Source organism: Vanacampus margaritifer, chromosome 7 (genome assembly GCF_051991255.1).
Source record: "Vanacampus margaritifer isolate UIUO_Vmar chromosome 7, RoL_Vmar_1.0, whole genome shotgun sequence".
NCBI lineage: Eukaryota > Metazoa > Chordata > Actinopteri > Syngnathiformes > Syngnathidae > Vanacampus > Vanacampus margaritifer.
In genome coordinates this window covers 12696154-12721035 of record NC_135438.1, presented here as the reverse complement: position 1 = coordinate 12721035, position 24882 = coordinate 12696154, and the positions used below count along the sequence as shown (strand labels likewise).

At 40.6% G+C, this 24882-nt stretch overlaps 1 protein-coding gene across 18 annotated transcripts in view; it reads right to left on the bottom strand.

Annotated features, from left to right (window-relative positions):
* rbm47 (RNA binding motif protein 47) overlaps nucleotides 1-24882 on the bottom strand; it is a 50262-nt gene that overhangs the window by 5684 nt on the left and 19696 nt on the right. For 2 of the 18 annotated variants that reach the window (XM_077570725.1, XM_077570726.1), the window contains 5 exons: nucleotides 23566-23711; nucleotides 5025-5892; nucleotides 4618-4945; nucleotides 4309-4332; nucleotides 2827-3036 (listed from right to left, as the gene is read on the bottom strand). In XM_077570725.1, coding sequence (XP_077426851.1) covers nucleotides 2827-3036; nucleotides 4309-4332; nucleotides 4618-4945; nucleotides 5025-5861 — 1399 coding nt within the window. In that variant the 5' untranslated portion in view covers nucleotides 5862-5892; nucleotides 23566-23711. Of the gene's footprint in view, nucleotides 1-2826; nucleotides 3037-4308; nucleotides 4333-4617; nucleotides 4946-5024; nucleotides 5893-8737; nucleotides 8799-13042; nucleotides 13173-23197; nucleotides 23522-23565; nucleotides 24225-24282; nucleotides 24487-24882 lie in introns of those variants that run through there. The other 16 variants (XM_077570724.1, XM_077570723.1, XM_077570736.1 and 13 more) reach the window with 16 other exon arrangements.

The following is a 24882-nucleotide window of genomic DNA, read 5'->3' as shown; positions in this document are numbered from 1 at the left end:
CCAATCAAGATCATCTTTTCATCTACACGTTTACCAGTGTTCATCTTTGAAATTTATTTCACGCCACGTAAAAAAAAAAAGAAGCAGAAAATGGACATTTGTGGTGACAGTTATTTGGGATGTGACGTGTCATCATTGAAAGACGTTGCATGAAATGACGACATCGGCATTTCAAAACGTTTCCGCCTTATCCCGCCGACTTGCTATAATGTCAGTTTATCGCCGTTGTGATTGAATTGTGACATGATTTGCTTCAGTGCATTCAATTAAAAGGAGAAATAGACTCATAAAAGGAGATCCCAAATCTGAAGATTAGATCTATATTTGTCGCTGGACACCGTATCCCAACATTGACCTACTGTCGTTGCTAGGCAACACGGTGTGCGTCTTCTGTTCAATTTTGTCTTTGAGGGTCAGATTATGATGTATTTTCAAATGTTATTGTTTGCTTTGTGCATTAATATAAATAATTTGTGAAAGAACGTTACAGGCAAGGAATTTTGGATTCTTTTGAGGCAGTTTTCCCGAAACACGCTCGCCACAAGTCAGCTAAAAACATATTAGCTAATAATGACGCACATTGTCTAATATTTATATATAAAATCACTTACTTTCATACACTTTGACTACAATTTTAAAGCGGAAGCCAAAACAAAAATTGTCTTTACAATAATATGTTTTATGCAGCCCTACACATCGAAACTCAGTATTCTGATTAATATTGCGTTTGTGGAGTCAAGCAGCAAAATCCAGACGTTTTGATCCATCTCAGGGGGCGGCCATTTTGCCACTTGCTGTTGACTGAAAAAAAAAAACATCAAACATGCTCAGGGCTAAGATAACAACAAATGGTGGCTCAACTTGTGAATGTCACATGACCATTTTCAGAAAACAGGTGAGGTGATTATGTTCAGTCAACAGCAAGTGGCAAAATGGCCGCCCCCTGAGATGGGGTTTTAACCAAGCCTGAGTTGAAAAGAGCAAAAATAAAAAACAAAATACATATCAGCATGGTTTTCTGTTGACTCAATTAGACATATTCAAGTCTGCGTCTACTGTATAATATTAGGGGACACTACACACTTTTGTTTTGTACTTTACTGATAGGAACCGAGAATTAAAGGACTGCTTGGCAGTTACACATTCCATTGCCATTGCAAAACCAACGCAACTATTTACAGGCACGCTCTACAGTTGAGTAAATTCTCGCTCTTGGCCGCTGTTCGAGGAAACGCACCATATGAAAGGACTTTTGTTTCACGTTCAAATTAGGTTCGCAATGTTATTGCTTTTGTTTTCATCTGTAATTGGTAACGTCATAAGTCATTCATTTCAATCAGCGGGAAGTCCCGCAAACAATAACTGATCAAACCCACTAATGTTATGTTAGTACTTGGTGTTACAGTTCTCGATAAGAAATCAGAAGAGTGGACACATAGTGATGAATTACGTGAAAAATGTTTTTTAGCCAGAGAGACAGGTTAGAATTTTGATTCCGGTTTTGACTGAAATGGCTATGAGGTGATTGCCAAAGGCCACCATTTTCACAGTGTAATTTTTCTTCTTCTTTTTTTTTTTTACAAAATGATGAAAAAAATATATATTATTTTTTTGGCTCGGATTGGATATGATACTACAATTCAGTCAAAAGCTGGATTTGCAAGTATACAAAGAAAATGTTATGGAAGCACAGGTCTCGATACACATTATGTAAAACCATGTCCAGACGGACAACAGCACCAAGTAGTTAACAGCACCAATTTTTAACTTGTTAAAGCAAAATTTGCCCTAAAATATCTTTAAAATAGCCCTTTCATTTGACCATTTATGACTAAAACATCTTCTAATTAGCAGATTAACACCTTAGCTGTTCACAATGGGTACTCCTGCAAGCCTCTGGCTAATAGTTTTCAGATCGGATTCGGTTTTGAATTTCCTGACTTCTGTCTGCGGAGGTGATGTCATGCGCGCTTTGTGTGCGTAAAGAAGGGAGTGTGCAGTTTCATTGTTCAGCCACAGATGGCAGTAGCGATTCTAAATTCAATTTCCTGCATTCAGCAGCTTTAGGGATTAAAATTGACTACAAAAAAAAGTTAATATAGGACTTCCAGGATCCTATTTTGTCATGCTAGCACGCAATGATGATTACAATGGAGCCAAGCTGTGAGCCAGTAACATACTTCAGTAACCTAAAATTCCGGTTGACCCGTTCTACAACAAAAAAATACATTAAAAATGGTAAAAAGTGCTACTTTGACAGGTAGGCAGAGTCAAGATAAGTGCTCCATTCCTCAATTGGAGATCAAAAACGATGTACTGTAACTTACCTAACCAGTTCTGATTGAACTGCTGCTATGACGTCAATGCTAATCTTTGTGAAGCTTTGCCCTTTTCCTTTACCGGAACAAAACCCACCCTGATTGATGATTTGATTTGATTTGGAGTGATAGATTACAAACCCTTATTCTTGAATGTGCAGCGAACTTGTAAGGTTAATAGCAGAATGTTGTTATCAGTCTGAACAATTTTCTTTTTGTGTTAACAAGAAATAGTAGTTACTATCTGATCATGCAAGAAAGGACATGTTTATTCTTGGCAATCCTTTAGCATGACCATCCAGCAACAGCTATTATTTTGATTTAGAAAAGTGTTATTCAAACCACAAAGGACAGAGACAGAAAGAATGAGTTCTCACAGAAATACATGAAATGACCATCGGTGTCATTGCCTGTATTTTATGCCAGAACAGTGCGGGAAGAAGAAACAGGTTTAGTAAAGGCTTTTGAGATGGGTGAGGGTAGGGATGGCTATGTCTATCTCACTGACTTGTGCCTGGTTTGATGGCAACTGGGTTGACGGAGGCAGCAAGCTCCAGACTGGGCATCAGTTCATAGGACTTTTCGGACAGCTTGGTCTTACCCTCATGGTAGCGGCTGTAGATGCCACGACCGGCAGAGTAACCCCCCAGGTACGACCCCCGAGGACCAGGGGTACGGTTACCTGTGGCGGCGCGACCACGACCTCGCACAGTACCTGCTTGAATACAACGAGTAATCGGATTACTGGGATAATGGTTTGGGAATAGCTATATAAATTTTTTTGCGATGGAGAACATGCTAACGGGCAAGGTTAAGATGTAGATGCACACAGTAAATTTTGTAAAGTAAATTTTTACTCTAGAGTCTATTTGGTCCCACTCTAAACAGACTAAAATGTGCACTTGAAAGAGAGTAAAATAGTCAGACTAAAGTATATTTGCCTGACCCTTGTAAAAACCTATTAACTCATTTGCTCTCAAAAAACGTGGAAATACGTTTAATTTTAAATGTTTTAAGTGTCCCAAAGACGGATTTCTTCGTTTTATTTTTTTATGTTATAGCATACAGAAGGCTTTGATGCAGCCTCTCAACTGCAAAGAACGGTTGGAGAAATGGTAGTTACTACACAAATGGCCTGCAGGTGGCAGCAGAGTATAAGAGACTAACCAGGGCCATGTTGCAACAAGCTCTTTTAGACTGATTTGTGAATAATGATGAAACTTAGCTATATCCTAATGCTAATTGCTGTAAAATGGAATTAGATAGAAATGTACTTTTTTTCCTGATGAAAGAAGAGACTCTTTGTTTTGGTGAAGGGGATTGCTTTAGTGAAAATGGCTGGGAGTGAATGACTTATTTTTCACTAAGAAAGATTTTGACTAAATTTTACTAGCTTATTTAAAAAAATAAAAAATAAAAGCAAACCGTAGGAGTTGCATAGCTCAGGTGGTAGTCTCCCAAGCTAAAGGTCATGAGTACGTTCATTCCTTTTGAATTTAAAAAATAAATAAACTCGTCAAATGTACTCAAAAATTGCCTTCTAAGATTTACTTTACTAGTTTTTTGTCATGTGATAGGCCAATTCTCTTGTACACAGTAAAAGTACTTCAAGTAAAATTTACTCTGAATATTTTACTCTCTTCCAAGTGTAAATTTTACTCTGTTTAGAGTGAGACTAAATAGACTCCGTTTAGAGTAAAATGTACTCTAGAAAATGTATTGTGCAGTGTTGAATAATATAAGCAATGTTGGTTTGAGTTCAGTTGGTAGTTATTGAAGGGCCACGTTATTCTCTTTTGGGCGTACATTTCTGCCTCCTAAATTGTATCTGGGCTCTGTGATGTACTCTGCCATGTTGTGGATATTCATCCATGAGATGGCGGAAGGGGACAGCGCAGCAGGAAAGGGATGGTGTTAGAAAATGTATAGTTTGTCACATAGCAAGAAGGCTCATTGTTCATTGAGAGAATAAGTAGAAATGAGCGATTACCATTGTTCTGTATCAATGAGGTTCCTTTGGAGAGAAAACCAAAACACAATGATTGTTGAAAGTCAGATAGATTTTCCTGCTTCCACCATATGCAATCAATCATCAAAGATAACGGGATTAATATTCATGACGTCATCACCCCGTTCATCAATTCAAATTTATCTTGATCAAGATTGAGTTTCCCTTAATTAAAGTCTTCAATGCATTGTGGACGACTTAAAGTAATTATCTTTTTTTCTTTCTTTCTATCAACTATCGACATTTACAAAATCATTAAGAAACTCATGTCTGCCAAGAAAGAATTCTAACCTTTCACAAAGTAGTCCCTGTTGGGTCCGATGAGTGTGTTGTAGGGATAACCGTAGTAGGCCAATGTGTAAGGGTCGCACTGGTAGACATAGTTCTGCTGTGGAGCTTCCGGAGCAGCAGAAACCCCCTTTGAGGCCTTCTGGCGAGAGTATTGCTCTTTATCGACGGGCTTGGCAAGCGTGACCTCAATGCAGGATCCCTCCACCTCTGTTCCATTCAGGTGGTCCATGGCCAGCACGGCATCATCACGGGATGTGAAGTGAACAAAGGCATAGTCACGGATTTTCTTCACTCGCTCTACACAACCCGGGTTCCACTGACTAAACACCTGGTTGATGAAGAAAATACGTTTGTTTTCTGTGAACAAAGTCAACGTCGTCTAAACTAAAGCGTTCCATTAAACCTACCTGTTTAATTGTTTCCTCACTGGTCTCCATCATAAGATTCCTGACGTAGAGTATTTTCACCGTCTCCATGACGTCTTCATCCACGTCAATTTCTGGCTCCGCCCAGTCCACAGCAATCTGGTGGCCCCAGAGCTGAATACGCCCAGGCATGAGTTTCCTCCGAGCCATGGCGGCCGCACGGTGCGACTCGTATTCTACGAAGGCAAAGCCGCGGTTCTTCATCTTGTCGGCGGCGCTGGCGTAAACGATGACATCTAGGACGCCTTCGGTCACCTTGGAGACCTCCTCCAGAATCTCCTCGCGCTTTTTGGTCTTGGGGATCCCGCCAATGAAAAGACGGCAGTTGTCCACGGAGGAGCAGACCCCGAGGAGCCGTCCGGGCCGCACCTCGTAGTTGTTGAGCTCCCGCACGGCCCGTTTGGCCTCGTGTTTCTCGGTGTACATCACGAATGCGTAGCCTCGATTCTTCCCGTCGAAGTCCATCATCAGGCGCATCTCGTAGATGCGTCCCACAGACTCGAAAACGGGAACAAGCTCGTCCTCGTAAACATCTCTTGGGATCTTGCCCACAAAGATCTCACATCCCCTCGGTGGCGACGGGCCGTTCCAACCGGGAGGGGGCCCGTATTTACGTTGGCCGTTTTCCTGGACCATGCCGTAGCCAGTGCGCTCCATCAAGGCCACCAGTGCCACCTCATTGGGAGTCCCTGCGACACCCTCCGGAATGTTGATCTGTCCGAGGAGAGCGTGCTGGGAGGCACCGCTGGTTTTGCAGGGCTTGGAGGGGGCGGTATTGTTGCTCATGGTTGAAGAGGAAGCAGGATCTTCGGCTGTCATTCTGACAAAAACGTCCAATTAGAGCTGTGGCCTAAGGAGGGCAAAGAGATTGGGAGAAACCATTCTTTGGTTATTGTCAAATACTTGAACTACATTTGAGCATCTTTTGCACATGTTCCTGAATTAAAAGTCAGTGTGTCAAAGATGAATAGAAACCTAAACAATAGGTCGTTTGATAAGCTTAATGTGACGATCATCTATAAATGCTGTCAATTTTACAAGCCTGTTTTGTTTGCTTCCTGAGACTCTTTCCTGATCTCTGACCCCCATAAGAGAGATTGGCGAGTCATAAACCCTGAAACTTTCGTTCAAGGTTCACTGAGGTCGGCTCGGTCACATGTTCACTATGACTGAGCGGTGGAGGCGCGACCGATCTTACATGCATTGTACCTCCATGCACATTTAACTGTTTAGCACACTGCGGCTGTTGGATATTCAAACCCCTGCTCAATATGAATGTAGCCTAATAGCGTACCGTGTATGTTTGTGTGCATATTCTTTATGAATACTGCACCCGAACAGAGAACAATCAGCTTCCTAAGTGTAAACCTCTTATTTCTCAACACTGCCGGCATTCAGAAAGCAAAAATCCACAGCATTAAATCCTTAATCCCCACAATGTGAGGCAACCAATAATCAGTGTATATGGGTGTGTGTTTCGCTTCTTTCGACCGTTTGGACATTTGATGGTGAACGTGAGGCAGTCAACAAAAGGTAAAGAAACTCTTCAAAGCCAGGCAACCATGGTAACGCAAGCATTCATTTGACCTGAAACCAGCACACACACACACACACCTGCTCGTTGCTACCTTACTTCGGCTACGAATTACAAACTCCCTCGATTGCCAATAAGAATAGTTAATAAAAATAAAAGTGCAGGAGCCAAGAATGATGAAACCGGATGTTGCTTATTTTCAGTCATTAGCCGAGCATGACGAGGTCATGCTGACATATTTAATGGACCTGTTCCTGCTACATTTCTTGATGATTAAGTGAGTGTGCTTTATAAGCCTAAAACAAACAATAGTCAATAGGATTATTGAAACGTAAAAAAGTATGGACCATTGACATCACTCTAATCCAATCACGACTCACTGTGTGCATGTGTGCGTGTTGGTTGAGAGCAGCAGCAAGTAGATGATTAACCTACGACCACAAATTGTAGCTTTTACTCAAAAGTGAGCTTTGGTCTCTGCAGCAATATCTTCTTTTCTAACAACTGAACTATCTCCTATCTCTTCTGTCCTGATTTTTTTGCCACACAGGAGGATCGCGTCAAACTTTCAAGACAAACCAAGAAGTCATTCAACAGCTTCCCCTGGTTAAAGGTTGTGAATGAACCAGCGGAGAAGTTAAAGGGCAATGACTTGATTGGCTAATCTGCTAGGTTAAAGAGTCACTGAATTGGCTTTGAGAGATCAGCCATGTGTTTATAATTGATAGAAGCACCTGATTCCTTGTGTATTAACAGTGTGTTTTAGAGGGCCACGTTGTTTTATGAGCGCAGAAAAAGGCTTTTACGAGCATCATCTGCACTAAGCAATAAACCTGGACTCGTCTTACATACAAATCACAAGGCTTGACGATGACCCATAATTCCACACAGTAAGATGGATAAAGAATCAGAGCATACTGTATAATGTGTTCTTTTTTCCCAAAAGTAATCAGACTGCAGTTACTCATCAAATCCCTTTGATAGTTACTTTGCGGAATGCATACATTTGTAGTTACAAGCGACAGCAGCATTTCAGAGAGTGACGAATAATATTACAAGCGGTTGCAGTTGACTGTTTGCGGGATGCAAGACCAGACTTAAATAAACAGCACACCCTTTTCAGCAAGTGCCTCTCTGACGCACATATTTCATGGAAAACTAATGGTTCATGAATAATACTCTATAGGAGGAAAGAATGATATATATCATTATATATATATATCATTACAGAACACGTGGTAGGGAAATGCATTGTGGGAGCATTCAAATTGACATTGACGTCTGAGGGAGTGACATCATCATTTTCAGCGCATTGACTACCCCCATGTCTATAAACAGCAAGAGGAAGGAGAGAGATTTGCATTTTCAAGATGCACTCACTATTTTGAGTTTGTGTCAGCTAAAAACGTATGTAATCGTCATATTGAAAAACACGTGTTGAGTTTTGCCAATACAACATTAATAGTTAAATATGTCTGCCTTCATTTGAGAAAATATTTTTTAAAAAAATGTGGTTAAATGAAGTCTAAGAAGGCCCCCTCTTTTTTAAATTTAATTTAAAAAAAAGTATCCATTTTGTGGAATCCTGAAAAAAGACGTTTTTTTTAAATAAAAATAATTATTGTAAGTCAAAAAGTTTGCTGTCTATTTTTTTAGATATTTAAAAAAATAAAAAATAATAAAAGCACTTCTAATTAAGTGGCAAAACAGGGTTGCCGGTAACACTTGTAATGTAACTATTAATTAAAGTAACTTGGGATTTGACTTAGTTACTTTTAAAATCAAGTAATCAGTAAAGAAACCAAGCTTCTTTTTAAAGCAAGCAATCAGTAAACTAAGTTACTTTTTCAAGGTTACTGTGGCAACACTGAGGTACAGGATGTTAAGGCTAGGCATCATTTAGTCTGATCAAACAACTATATTAGTCATTCTGACTTTAAAAAGATTACAATAGCAAGTTTTTCCAAGGTACCTACTGAACAAAGCAATTCCCCCCAATTAGATGCAGTTTCCCGCAGTCAAGAGTTCAAATTTCCCTTTCCTGGGTTGCGCAAATGTCATTCTGACCGAAGCAAGTGCAAGGCGAAGCCCTAATAAAGAAGGAGATGGATGCAAAGAGAAGAAAGAGAAGCGAATAATGCTGAGAAGTCAGGATAGCTACCAGTGCCGGTCCACCTCCATGAGAGACAGGTACAGCGGGGCACTGAGCACACACGGGCCGGCCTCCTCTACACAAACACTGCAAGCATGAGCGCTGATCAGGGTGGAGCTTCAACAGGTACACGTCTGCGTGCGATATGTGCGTGTGAGAGAAGGGGGGGAGGGAGAGATGGCTGATGGGAAATGAAGTTGTCTTTTTTTGCTTACAGATGCAGAAAAGGAAAGGTGGAAAATAACAGGAAGCTTTTAGAAACATCCTCTGGTTTTTCGGGGGGGGGGGGGGGGGGGGTTTACCGGACAATTTCTGTCCTGTCTGCACAAGATGTAAGCATTTTTGGGCATGTAGTCCCCCCCCCCGCCCCTGTCACAGACTGAACTAAAGCAAACAATACACACCTTCCTGGGCAGCTAAAAGAGCAGAGAGAGCAAAAAAGAGCGAGCGAGAGAGAGAAACGTGCAAAGTCCCAGATGAGAGGACTTGACTTGCTCTTGTAGTTTCTGTCGAAATAAAAGTGCCCTCAAGAGCAGGAAAAGAGGGAGTGAAGGACAAACTAGAGCAGATGGGGTGAAATCAAGTGGGCGAGATTAAAGTCTCAGTGTGTGGTCAACAGTTTGCTTGAGTATCAACTGCTATTGAAACTGCCTCCACTCCTTAACGACCGGGAAAACAACTGATAAGGAAGTCTAACAGCATCAAGAACAAAGTGAACAGATGGAAAATTCTTTAGCACGGCTTTAAATCAATCAAACATATTTCATTGTGCCCACTGCTCATGTATTACTTTTTTTTGGGGGGGGGGGGGGGCGCACATGAGTCGACATAAAATAAAAGTAAAAATTTAAGAAATGCTTCAAGTGTTCTGGGGTGAGCGGGGTGGGTTGAATTTTGAATGACCATTATTGTTCTATTATGTTGCTAATTGCTGAAAAGTTTCAATATGTGCATTAAAATAGCAAAATACACAAGTTTGTTGAAATCATGTAAAAAAATAAAATTACAATATATAAGCTGTTACATTTAGGCTAAACGTTTAAGTTTAATTAATTGTATTTTTTTTGGGGGGGGGGGGTCAAAATGAGTGCGTTAATTTTGAGTTAATTTAAAGTTCCTTTAACACCACTATTTTTTATTATTTTTTTAAACGCGCGATTAATGACCGCCCCTTACTTGGTAAGCCTGTACTGGGGGAATTACAGTTGCAACGCAACAGACAACGTCCACGTCAAAATTTAGCAGTAATAAATTTAATAATAATGCTTTTATTTGTGGAGACTGGAGTCAAGTTGTATTTATATTACAATTTTTAAAATGTGCAGAATTTTACAAGTTACAGTACTTCATGTTAAATACCAGATAGCTCTTAATATCAAAAGAAAATGCACTGAGCTGTCACCAATGTCTTACAAATGCAATTATGCCATCTAGTGGCAGAAGAATGACAACACAAATCAATCACACTTTTTTTTTTTTTAAGTACAGTACATCTTTTTAATTTTAACTAAAAAAAAATTAATTATTATGAAATTACTGTATCAATGACTAAAAGATGCAGCCATATTTCTTTTAGTTAAATTTTTTTTCCATTTTTATGTTAAAATGATGAAAACATTTTACTGTACATTTTATTGAACAAATATAACATTTGCGAGTAATCGTGAGTTAACTATTGAAGTCATGCGATTAATTACGATTAAAAATTTTAATCGCCTGACACCCGTAATTTTTTTTATGGCTTAACAAAATAGCTGAATCCAATTAAACCTCAACAATGTGGTACCAGGTCCCACAGAATGTTATTGCAAATATCTATAATGATTAATTTTCAGTATATCTCTTAAAAAGACACCTAAAACCTGTAATGGGACAACAGTTAAACTCCATAAGCTGAGTTAAAGTTGTCACTGTATGACTTTGTTCTCTGTAGAGGCCCGGGCGACACACACGCACACACTCACACGCACACAAGAATCTGCCAAGCAGACAAAAAGGCAGGAATAAAGTCAGCAATAAAACAGCGCTGGTAATCAGTATCTTGGCCTGTGAGCCGGTTTGGTCCTGCAAGTCATCCATGAAAGTAAATAAGTAGCGTGTCACGTGTGTAAAGGGGTCGTCGAGAGCGACGTGACCCGCAGGAGTGCCGTGTTTGAGCTCACATTGGACTTTCCAGGAAGCGCTTCCTCCTAGCCATATGCAGACACAGACAAATTGCTTTCAAAAAAGACAATTTCCTGTTGTGATTTCCATCCAACACATATAGCAGCTGACAAAAAAACAGTCAGTCCTTTAGAACACAGATTTATTAGTAAGAAAGGATGATAAAGTCCACTATTTTTTTGGTGTATTTTCCAAGGGAGCAAGTGAAACAATGAAGGAGAAGTGAGAACTGCGGCAAACCCTTCAGGACACATAATGTCCTCATAGCGCAGGTTCACACAGTGAGTCTGTCAACACTTTCAAGGAAGACTGCAGGGCTGACTACAGTCACACTGATCATTTAGTCATGCGACCTTTTGACAAGCCTTTCATGCTTATACTATATTGACTACTATTCTTGTATCAGATCTCCTTAGATTGCGCAAGTGTACCTAATGAAATGTCCTGTGTGTATTTGTCCACCGGCTCACTCGAGCTCAACGTAATGTACAGACGACATATAGATGTACATATAGATATAAAGTATGTAGGAAGACGAGCAAACACAGCAAAGATTGGACTGACTGTTGACCCCCCCACCCCCAAAATCTCGTCAGGCCTCCCTCGGAGCTTGAGAGCCCTTCAAAAGTGAAGGTGGCCTGAAGAATTTCAGGTCAGACGGAGTGTACGCGACTGCCCGCAGCCCGCTCCCATGCACTTCGGCGCGGAGGGATGATTCCAGTTCATTTACCCTAAGAGCCCCCCTGCCTTTAGAAGCCACTCCAAAAAAAAAAAAAAAAAACACTGCAATGAAACTGTAAGCGTACAGTTTCATTGCAGTGTTTTTTTCGGAGCATTCGGATTGTCCGATTGAGCCGTCACTTGAACCCTGATTCAAACCTTAATAAAAGATTCCTGAATGATGTTATGATCTCAGCTGTTTGTGCACTCACGTCGTCAATAATAAGAACTGCTTTTGTGTTGGCTCCGGCCAAAAGGAGCTCTGCCTTCTTGGCCAAACGCATTCCTCGAGTTAATCAGCTGGCCCCACTAAAGGCAACGACAACAACTTTCAGGCAATTATTAAAGATGACGGCGACATCATCGCTCACTACCAAAGAGGGCATTAGGAAGAAACACTGTGCGACTTTAAAGGGGAAGTCAATCCTCCCCCAAAATTTCTTGACAATAATATGTTCTATGCTAGTCCCACTAGTCTAAATATGGTTATCTGGTTAATATTGTGTTGTAATATTGAGTTAAGCAGCAAAATCCAGCAGTTTTTATCCATCTTGGTCAGGTATCAGGTAACAACCAATCACGGCTCAGCTTCAGAAAACAGGTGAGCTGTGATTGGTCGTTGCCTGAGCCCTGATTAACTGTGATGTCATCTTCAGTCAACAGCAAGTGGCAAAATGGCCGCCCCCCCGAGATGGATAAAAATGGCTGGATTTTGCTTCATAACTCATATTCCACAAATATAACATCAATCAGAAGGTCATGTTTAGACTAGTGAGGTCACATATAACATTATTGTCAAGATATGTTTACGGTTGACTTCCCCTTTAACAAGGAAACATTAACAACTTAATTTTTGCAACACCATGTTTCAGCCTTTCTCGCAAATAAGTCACATGAAAAGGGTTTTGGTGGCATGTTTGGTTTTGTATCAGATATAGAGCACACTGTTTCACAACACACACGCACACGCGTTTATGGACACAACAAACAGCTCTTTAGTGGGGTAAAAGTCCACTGATTATATGATGACGAACCCGGAACCTACAGCTGATTGCGTTTTTTTCTCAACCCCCTCCCTACACACACACACACACGTCTCCTCATGCCACTCCACTGGTTCCACTGGTTTCATTGTAAGGGACATAATGCTCTCCAGTTCAAGTCACCATTGCTTTCAGTGCTTTGCTCCAGGTTCACACATTTGTCATTGGCTGACTGTCAAAATGAGGAAGTCCAGCAATCAACACTCCTCTCAACACTGCGGAACTTTCTACATGAAGTATGTTAACCACATGTCAAAATCGAAAAGCAGTTCATTTCATTACCCCGTAACGGTTCTTTACTGAATGTTTATTCACAAATTGTGGTCCCGGACATCATATTCAAATTTCGAAAAAGACAGAACTTGAAGGTGAAAGTCACCACTCGTACCTGTGGGCCACACTGAGGGGCGCAGATTTCAACAAACAGGTGGTCGAAGAAGCGACTTCTGCGTTGGCTTTTTCCTTCTCTGCCGACGATAGATAGAGCGGCTCCCCTGCCTGCTTGCTTGCTTCTGGCACTGTGAGCGTGGAAGTAAGTAAAGGTGCTTTTGTGTTTACTCATTCTCAATGGGCAGGAAAGAGAGGTGGGGCAGTTCAGTGCAGGTAACCCCCCCCCCCCACACACACACACACAAACCAGCACCACTTCTTGTATCTTTCTATCAGCTGATAAGAAGTAAGACAAAGGGGAGGGCAAGTCAGAAAAGGGCAGGGGGTGTGACAAGAAATGACGAGTGGAAGTAATCAGCTTGTCAGAGAGCGTGTAGATGTGTTTACAGCTCTATCTCGCACACGTGTCCTTTTAAGGAAATGCTTTCATGAAAATGATCACCGAAAAAAAGATAATGCTTTTGAAACAAACTATTTCGCATCACATGGGCAAAAACAAATGCGACATAATGTGCAGGCCAAGGCCATGAGTTAACAATGTGCCTATGTGCACCCCAGAGCTGTGCGGTCAGGGTAGGCAGGAGAGGCAAAGCCTCCCTGTCGCCTCCACTGCGTCTGAAGGGTAAAATTAAAAAAAAATTAAAAAATAATAATGACATATTTTCCATTTTAATTATTTGCTCCATGCTTTATAGTCATTTTCTTTTTCAATCCGATGTCATCATTAAAATGAATAAAATGGCTGAATTTACATATTTCCTGTTCAACTACATGGGCTTTGTCAAAAAGATAGAGAGAGGCAAAGTCAACTGTGGTTGAGCTTTTGATTAATTGAGATCTCAGAGACGGAGGCAAAAAAAAAAAAAAATGGGACAGCAGAACCATGGAGGAATGCAAATCGGGAGCACAGGATTCCATCCATGGTCTTATTTGAATTTTTTGTTGTCGGCTCCAATAATAATGTATGATCTGCCTTGTCTGGCCTTGCCTAAAAACCTCAAGCTTCTGTGTCTAATGTAAAAAATAAATACAGTTTTACCACTAATCCAACAGAACTCAATCTGCTTTGCTCATATAGGATCTGTTGTCAGTTCAGTCCAGATTATCCTGTAAAAATGTATCCGCTAGTGACACTATTTTGTGTGCAGTTTTTTTTTTCTCAAAGTTGTGCAAAGTTAGCCAAATGGGTTTTGAATGCTTACAATCTGGACTTTTGCCTCACAGCACTGCTGAGGAATATTGTTATGCAGGTCATCTGTCAATGTTCAAAAAAAAAAAAAAACACCAATTAATAATTGACATACTAAAATACTCTGATTGAATTCCTTTACTTAAATAAAAGGTTGAACAAAAATAGAGTGAAAATAAAAAGTGCAAATGAATTTTCCTGTCAAACAGGATTGAATTGATTGGCAGCACTTGGATGCTCCACATTTAGAAATGAAATTCTGCAAAAGACAATGTGCCATTTACAGCTAAGCTTACATTTTTTTCTTAAAAAAAGTTTTCCCTTCAGTCCCCAAAGCTTTAGGCATCGTCAATAACCATTTTTTGCAAGTTTGAAATTATTTAAGTTTCCAAAGAGCAACATACCTTATATCTCAAGTTAAAATCTATCAATGCAGCAACAGGTTTGTCCTTAAGTCTACTTTTTAGATCATTCATTGACCGCAAAAATCACTCAAAAGCAGGCTAGATATACAAAGTGATTTTGACAATTTACTTTCAGTGCTAACTTGACTTAGCCACACACAATGAAATGAAAAGACTGCATTTTAGACTAAACACATCACATGATTCCAGTCATTTTTGTCAGACACACACAATGAGTGTGAGGCAGTTTAAACGCAACTTTAAACAATCCTTATGCACAACACTGTTATCACGTGCCATGCGGTGCAATTGCCATTGTACAAGTGATACATTAACCAATGGCTCTGTTAATAAAGGACAAGTCATCACTGATTCTCCGTTTTTGGTAGGCGCACACACTCACTCACAAACCTACGCACCCACGTACACACAAACACACACGCAGAAAGACAGAGCAAAGTTTGCAAACGGACACAATCTGTTTTCCTGTCAACATGGTGAAATCAGGAGTAAAGGCTAAGCAAAGCTATAAAGCCATTTAAGAGGTGGAGGAGAGCCCAATTCAGACATGCTAAATAGCGGACATACACTTCCAATCAAGACGAGCTCATGTGTCACACCACACAAGTATTTTTTACCAAACAGGTGGATGAGACACGGGTATGGAGGTGATAGTTATCATGCATGGGGGAACTGGCCATGTAGGTCTGCTGTGAACCCACACATGAGGCTGCACACAAAGTGTGACGATGACAAAATGCGTCAAATAACTAATAGATACTCTTCTCCTATTGGATGGATGACGATGCACATTTAAGGCTGCAACTGACTGGTCAAAGTCAGACAAAAGTATACAATTCCGTATGAATTTATAGCCCTATACAAAAAAAAAATATATATATATATATATATATATATATATATATATATATATATATATATATATTATATATTTTTTATTTTATTTTTTTTAATTTTTTTTTTCCAACATTGTTAAAATAAAAGTATAATTACTGGGTACAACGACGTGAGTGTAAGCATAGAGATTAGGCCTTGTCTACATATAGCATACACATTTTTAAAACGAATATTTCCCCCCCCCCTCCCCGTAAAGAAAAAAAAAAAAGTCTGTCCACATTGTCTCATTTGTTTAAAAAAAACACAGCCACAAAACTGCACACAAACGGAGCGTGCGTTTATAAGCTCATTTACATGCATGCCAAGCCTCTAGGTGGCAGTAGTTAGACAAATACTGATCGTCTCTTGACGTCACTTCCACATTACGTCACACAAGTACAGGCTGTCAGCGCAAACAACTTTTTATTTTTTATAAACCAAACATGTAAACACAAAGAGTGCGTACATCATAAAGGAGCGTAGAGGATAAAAACAAAATAAATACAAAACTTAAAAATAACGTCACTTGTCTTTTAACAGCTTTATTCATGCAACTTACAATAACAAAACACATTGTGGAAGCTTTTAGGACATGGGGGGAGGTTGTTGGGGTTTACTGTCACGACACGTTCTCCTTCCACTAAACGTAAAAAATAAACAATAACAAAAAAAAAAAAGTTTGGTGTCTGGAGCAAACACCACAGAAACGAAGGCTACACTACAAGAAGCTAAAATCACCTGCAGCCAGCCCGAAGAGGTGTTCTGTGCCCGGTATGTTCTTAAATATTTCCCCCGCTGGCACAGACCCCCGTTGCCGCCCAGAGCAGAGTGAGCACCAAGCGTTCACCGGGTAAAAATTGAGCACTTTCCCACTTCCATGGATGACTTCCAAGAGCACTTCCAACCACCGAGAGCGGCCAGTTGCTTCCCCAGGATCCCTGGTTTGCCGCCCGGGTACGAGGAGGCAGCCATCGGCCTCCAGGAGACAGAGGATTTCCAAGAATGTACCCGGCCAGCGGTGGTTGTTCTCCTGGGTAAATTGTGGGACCATGGCGGCCCTTTATCGCCGGAGCGGAATGTCGTGCAGCGACGGGACCGACATCGTTGGAAAGCTCTCGGGGAGCTATTTTTGGATACGGACCCCGCCACTACTTATAATGCATTCTGGAATAAAAACAAACGACTTGGACAATTCTGCTCACTCGCTCAGTTCTTTGATCTCGTCCAACGTGGAGCCGTGTAATTTTGCGTCAGACGAGCAGTACACCCGCTAGAGTTGCTTGAGGTAGTGTGTGTGTGTGTGTGATGTGTGTAGAGCAATGACGCAAAACTTCGTTTACGACTCTTCTACGTGAATGCTAACCCTTTTTTTAAACCTTTGTTTTTAATGGAAAAAACCCGGGGACGTGTGACCGACAGGGCAAAACGTATACAAATAGCTCCCGTACTAACCCTGCTATGTGTAGACAGGGCCTTAAAAAAAAATTATCTGCTGATGCCAAAAAGCCTATGTCAGTAAAAAAACACTTCCCAAAAGGGAAACGAGTGTTCAGTTGAAACACTTCCTCATTCAAAGATTTCACCTCACATCCTGAAACAGGAGTCCGCCAATCGCAATGTCCCGCTTATCATTAACAAAAAGGACTCAGCACAATCCTAGTGCCTTTCTGCCCCATACTCACTCACTCTCTCTTTCACACACACACACACATACACAGGATCTGAGATTTTTTTCTCAATCCTGGTGTGAGTTGAGTCCTCTATTGCCTACTCTTTTGTCAGCTGACACTTCAGTCATGTGACTTGCGGTTAACCAATAGCAGAGCACACACAATAACTGCCAAGGTCAAGGACAAGGAAGGAGAGAGAAAAAAAATAACAAATTGTGAGAGCTAAATGACTCAGACAAAGCATCAAGTCAAATAAATGCATATGACTCGTCTGACTACGGACCAGTTAACCGCTGAGTCGTCAATACGGAGGACAGTCATGTGAGTCTGCATGCTATCAGACAATGAAACCTGAGCTGGTGCGACACGGCGGTTGTACCGCATATTCTCAACTTGAACATGAAATAGTGGTGTCACTATTTGCACAACATCCTTCAACACGCATCGGAGGACAAATTGTGTGATGATGAGACAACCTGACGAGTGGGTTTGGAATGTGACAATAGGGGATCACGATAATATACATATCCTACATTTCATTGTAATCATACACACACACACACACACACACAAAATAATTTGAAATCGGAAGTCATGGAAAATAGTGGGATTCAAATATTTAAGTGTTCTGCCAAAATGAACAAAAATCCATATACAGTAGCTACAAACATAAAGTAGAGGAACTATTTTTTCTTCGGTGGGCCACAAAAAATAATGTGACACCTGTGCTTTATAGAAAACTTGGTGTATTAGAAAATTCATAATTGGCCTTAAATTTGCATAATAAAGTACATGTAGTATAAAGCTCTTCAAGTACTATTACAAAAAAGTCTTAGTGTAATGATGGATTATTACATTCCTTACAATTCACTGCTACCAAAAGAGGGTGACTTAAGGGAACACTAAGGAACTTTCAGTTTACGTTGATTATGGCTGCGCCATATGGACAAAAGAGGTACTGTCATGTTTGAAAGAAGACCACATTTCCTATGAGGACAAGCGCATTGCGTTGTCTTTTTTTTAAAGCTCACTCCAGTGAGTGAAATCCGGGCCAATGTTGATCCTTGACTGTCCTTTCATCTGTGGTAGCTTTTGACGTACGCCTTAAGGCAGTCAGCACATTTGTAGTTTTTTGGGTGGCAGTGTTCCTACCATCCTCCTCAAAGTTGCTTAGTGCCAGTAAAAATGATACAGACCTCTTCAGGCCATGGCAAAGGTACCATCCAGCTAGTTTTAAGTTGATGTTTTATCAAAAAAAGTTATGAAAATATTTTATTAAGGTTGAAAAATTCCTTTGTGTAACCTTAAAGGGGAAGTCAGAACTTTTTTTATAAAAATATTTACAATAATATGTTCTACGTAGCCCCACTCGTCTAAAGATGGTATTTTGGTTAATATTGTGTTAGCGGAATACGAGTTAAAAAGCCAAATCCAGCCATTTTTATCCATCTCAGGGGGCGGCCATTTTGCCACTTGCTGTCGTGTGAAAATGACATCACAGTTGCTCAGGTCTCAGGTAACAACCACTCACAGCTCAGCTTCAGAAAACCGGGGAGCTGTTATTGGTCGTCACCTGAGCCCTGAGCAACTTTGATGTCATCTTCAATCGACAGGAAGTGGCAAAATGGCTTCTGATATTGATTCTGCTGGATAACTCATATGCCACAAATATAATATTAATCAGAATGTCATGTTTAGACTTTACTTCCCCTTTAACGACCTTGTGACCACGCGCCCTATGTTTTGCAATATTTGCATTTGAATCATGAAATATTCCAAATTAAGCTAATAAATTGTTCCCTGTGAGTAGAATGCCACTTTTATGAACCCCTGAGAATGTAAAATGTGTGATGTAAGGTTGCAACAAATTTTAATGTTTTATTTAGTTGAGAGACAATTTGTTCTTTTCACACAGTCAGCCCCCCCCCAACAAGTGAAAATAAGCCGGTTGGATTGCAGTATTAGCAGCCTCTAAATACAGATTCCTAAACACACAATGACTAAGCTGCTGAGCAGTGTCACGAAACAGGGATTTGATGACAAGAAACAAAAAGCTGAAAAACAGTTCCACCTGCTCACACTATTCTTCTAATTACACGGCGTGCTCAAAATGACTTAAAAGCAAGCTTTAATTATTTTTACCGATTGCTGCTTTAAGGGGTAAGACTATTGCTTTAAGGCATAAAATAACTTGAGTTTTCCCAGACCCAACTGAGCTGTTAAACAAGACGATCAAGTCCACAGACGACTTCTTCCAGCAACTCTTTCCAGCACCAACTTTTGCGTCACAAAGCACACCTCTGTTGCCTAGCAACCTAGATGACGGAGGATAACAACCATGAACGGTAACATAACGTGGCGATTCGAGTCTTCTGTGAAACCCAATACGGAAAAGTGCACTGCACTGTTTCCCTTTGGTCTCACAAGTCCTCTACAAAAGGTTCTTGGGGAAACAATTCAATAGAACTAGATAGATGTCATGATAGTTAAGGCCATACGGGATTTCAGTGATAACCGGGTTTACTAAATGGTCCGTCTGGTATGTGTGTGTTGTACCGGAAAACATTTGTTCAGAAGTCACACTGCGATGACAAATACAAAAACTTAGCAGCCTCATAGATTTGGAGAGTTTTTAATGAAGTTATAGCACACGTTTGTGGTCATTTAAGTTTAAGCTTTAATATCACACAACAAATTGAATGCAGTGTGTACGGGTAATATCTTGACAATCACGCATTCCCACACCTGCAATTCAAACAACTGCCCCATTGTGTGTCGTAACAAGTATGCAGCAAAGACATTGGGCAATCAGGTGCATCAAGCATGCGTGTGTGCACCAACGAGCAAGCTAATATGTCTCCTCTTGATCTAAAACGGCTTCTTCTTTTTTTTTTAAACCCTCCCCATCCAAAGGAGGAGGAAGAAACACAGAGTGAAATGAAGCATGATAACAGAGGTAGCGTTAGGAGGAGAGAGGAGAGGAGAGGAGGGTTCAGCTGTATCACCACACAGTAGGTGGCCCGGGTTACGCCGGGGTCAAAGGTGGGACGATGCGAGACGGGGGCACGCGGAGAGAAGGACTGTTGTTGCAGCCTTCACAATGGGTGGATGTCACCTGTTTACACACCCGCGCACTGCATCACAGAGGATGGAGCTTGTGCAATAATGAGTAGAATTGAATTGGAAATGACACAAAAGTAAAGCATGATATTAGATGAATGAGAATATTGACATACACGATATAATTATGCCCAAAAATGGCACAGTGAGTGACAACAAAAATTTTACTCTGACTCACTGCTAACGGCAAATATTTTCATCTAACATCATGTTGAGTTTTTTTGAGTTTTTTTCTGTTTTTTAGATTTTGTTAGTTTTAATTAATTTTCAGGGCAGTCCTGTTAGTTTTTATTAATTTTAGTTATTTGAAAAAAAATCTTAGTTAGTTAATTACGTCTGTGTGACACTTTTTCAAACTTCCGTATTCCGGTTAATATCGAAATAACTTTACTTAAAAGCACATTTAAAATCAACCCTAAAGGCTCACGTATTAAATTAATTACTAAAGACTAAAACAAAGGACATTTTTGCTATAGTTAAAGCTAGTTTTAGTTAGTTTTGTAAACGTAAAATGTAGTTACAATTAGTTTTCGCTTAAAAAAACAAAACATTTTCGTTTTTATTTTACTTTGTTAACAAAAATGTTTTGGAAATTTTAGTTTTCGTTATTTCGTTAGTTTTTGTTAACCAAAATGACATTGCTGTGGAGCCAAAAATTGGACTAAGTGAAAAAGAAATACAGAAGTACCTGCCAAAGTTATCAATAATCAAGCAAACAACAACAACTTAGCGGTGGTTAACTACGTTTTATAAAATTCTAGACATTAAGAATGTTAAAAATCACGATTTCATTATTGTTACCGCTGCACTATGTTATCCACTACATGCCGTGAGCACCCAAATTCTTGTGTTTACACTTAAATGTGATGGGTGAGCTCAGTATGTGTGGCGTAGATATGTGGAGAGGGCACGTGTTGCGAAGGTGTGCTGCCTTTGAGCAAGACAGTAGCCGGAAATAGTTAGCCAGCTAATGAGCATTTAAAAAAAAGAAAAGATGTGTATTGAGTAGTATGGTCAGTGATTCTCATCTCGGCAGTGTATCAACGCCTATGTTGTTGATACAATGGCCTCTGTCTCACTCCATAACGCATGGCAACAAAAGAAGGGAGTTAGCCAACTTCAACCCTAGCTAGCTAGCTAGCTAGCTAGAAAACATAGGGCTAGTCAGAGCTAGCTAGAAAACTTAGGGCTAGTCAGAGGCAACAAGGATTTATTTACAGCATCAACAGGTGTAAAAAATTTAAGATTTAGTGTGCGAGACCCAGCTCTAGTTTATGCAACTTTTTTTGTTTTGTTTTACACACTTTTATGAAAATTAGGAATGTTAAAATGTGACATAAAACATTTCGTGCACTGAACGGTTTATTCTGGACCATCTTAATGCCATTCACTTAATTGCCTATGGAGAAAATGATCCATTCAACATTATTTCTTGAAGCTACATCACGCCGGCGTCTAATACTTGGTTGGACATTAGAGGAGCCACTGAGGGAGGCCAATAAGGGGAAACAATGGCGCCATTGTGCTTTTCAGGTATGTGTGTGTTTTTGTCACAAACACAGAGAGCAGCGGTGAGGAGAGATCAGATCTTCTTACAGCTATTTCATAAACAACACAATAGTCTTTTACCGGGCAACTTTTCTGCAGCACTCTTACTGGATTAGGCTTATGACACACACATACACACGCACACACCAGACTTAGTGTTCCGTTTCCCCATCATGAACATGAGATGGTCATGTGACGGTCATGTGACATTTAGCTGCTATGCTGTTTCTCTGTGTTGAATGATAACAACTCTTTAAAATATTTAACTGTATGCACATTTCTTTCACACTGAATTTTCTTTTAATACCAACTGCTCCCCCCCCCCCCCCCTCCCGAAACTTGATATGGCTAGAAGGCAATTGCTGATACCGCGCTTAAGAAAAAAAACTTGAGATATGAATTCCTGTTTTGAATGACCGTGTCCCTTTTGCAATAGAATAGCGATCCTGTGAGATGAGATACTAAATCTTTTCTGCCATCAGGTCTAACCAGTATTAGGGTACAAGGAAGTAGTCAGGCCATAACAATGAGAAATTAAAGGGGGAAAAAAAATGTTGTTTTCATGATTTTAACTCAAAATTCCATATCCTGCACTGACAAGTGAGTGCTTAATACAGTTTAACCCACTACTAATAGTTGATTAGTTGATCAATGTTGTTCCTTAAATTGTCTTATCAAATCAGGAAGACGGATGAATAAAAACTATGTAAATGGTCAATGTTTTTATTTTTAGGGATGTTCTATACCACTTATTTTCAGAACAATACCAATGCGAGTACTCAACGATACTAATATCAAGTAACGATACCACTCGTACTTTTGATACATACAATTTCCTATTGTATCACAAAATTGCATGAAATTAATGGCAATTTTCTATTCTTCTCATTTCACATTTCTAGTTCCTGATTATAAAACTCAAGAGGGCTGTTGCAAGTGCCGATAATATTTTTCGTTAATAGCTAGCACAACTTTTGTCACTTTTTTAATTTCCTGCTTAGCAAAAAATAAATAAATAAATAAAGAAATATATATATATATATATATATATATATATATATATATATATATATATATATATATATATATATATATATATATATATATAACTAACTCACAGTTTGGCTACGGTAATGAACAATTTACATTTTTTTATTTAATTTGAGTGTACACCACCATTGTACTAGTGACACTAAAAATCGGCTACAAATTCCTTATCTATAATAAATCGGATCTAATGGGATAGAATGGAGCGGCTTGCATGATCATACATCAACTTTTCAAAATCCGCAGCCATTTAAGCCAAGTCAAATGCGTGCTATTACCTCCAACATCCGATGTCCTTGTGACCCTCAAACGTGCGGCATCGCACACAGAACCAATCTCGTTTGTACATCAACAAGATGGCCAAGGCTAAAGCGGCGCCCTGCTTAACCAGTTTTGTAAAAACACATGCGCAAGATGACGAGACAAGACAACACCGAATCACGCACACACATACACACACCTCAGCACAAATAAACACAGTCGCTGTCCCATAACCTTGTGGTGAAGGTTAGAGCCGTCAGCTGGGTCAGTGTGAACACTGGACCAGCTGAAGAAATGTCCTTCCAGATACCCAACTGTGAGCGTCTTTCCAAAAAAAAAAAAAAAAAAAAACTGACACGTCTCTAAATAAGCTTAACACACCAACCTGGAGGATGACGGGGATGTGTCGTGGTCTCGCGTACTTTTTTGCTTCTTCTGCCAGCAGGTCCGGGGGGTCACGTTCTCATCTTCACTTCCTGGTCCTTCTCACATCGGTGTTGTCCCTCAGGTTCTCTCGTTGGCACCTCCTGCCTTCAATGACAGGCCCCCCACCACCACCAGGAGCACAATCAGAAATGTTCTCCGACACCGTTAACATACAAAGTATCAAACGGGCGCACTGGAAAAAAAAAAAAGAGGACAAGCAACCGTTTCTGTTCCTCTTTTGGTGTTTTTTTGGATTGTGACTCAGATCCTCTGTTTGCCTCTGCTCCAGTCACGACAGCGCTTCTTGTAGACGCAACAGCAGGAGACGAGAGCAGAAGTTTTTTTTTTCTTTTTTAGAGAGGGGGGGCGGGGGGGGGGTATTAAAGCCTACAAGGTCTTCAGATGGAGGAGAGAGGGAGTACAGAAGGTGAAGGAGGGAGGGATGGAGGGAGTAAGAGCAGCGGTAATTAGTGAGTTTGTACCTGACTCTCACTGACATAAGCCCCGCATTCCTCGGAACCCAGGAGAGAAGGAGGGGGGTGGGAGGTGGGGGGGGGGGTAAAGAGGGGGAAAGTTCCAGCACACTTAATGAACCCCAGGAACCCATCAGAGGACCCTTCCGCACACAACCCAACACCGACGCAAGCGCTCGAAGAGAGAACAAAATCTTCCTCACAGCACACCATCACTGACTCGTCACGGCAGCGTTCAGGTTTGGACGTCAGGTAGACACGCGTCACCGCCGTCACACTTCTCCCTCCATGCGTTGTCTGCCCGACTTCTCGATCCGTCTTTCTCTTTCTTTCTCCTCGCACCTGTGTATGGTGTACACACTGGCTCCTTCACAAAACTCACCAAACCAGAATGGGACTGCCCAAACCCCCAAACTGCTCCCTCCCTCCCTTCTCGGCTATCGCTCCCGATGGGAAATGCTATCCTTGTGTGTGTGTGTGGGTGTGTGTGGCACTAGCCAATCTTTGTCCTAGTTTGTGTGCTTATGTGTGTGTGCGTGCCTAACGGCAAAAACCTGAATCGTATCCGCCAGAGCAACATTCCACCTAAGGGCTACACACCTTAGTACAAGCCTTCACTAAGGATCACACATCCGCCGCAATGCCCGCAATGCTATTGGCCACAGGTGAGTTTTACACACTCGCTGATGTTTACACCGACGAGGTCATCACCACACGCTGCCTTCATGCTATAGGGTTTCCCTCCCGTGACGTCGATCCCGCTGTAATGACAACTTTCAGGAATAACAACTCACATACTCTCA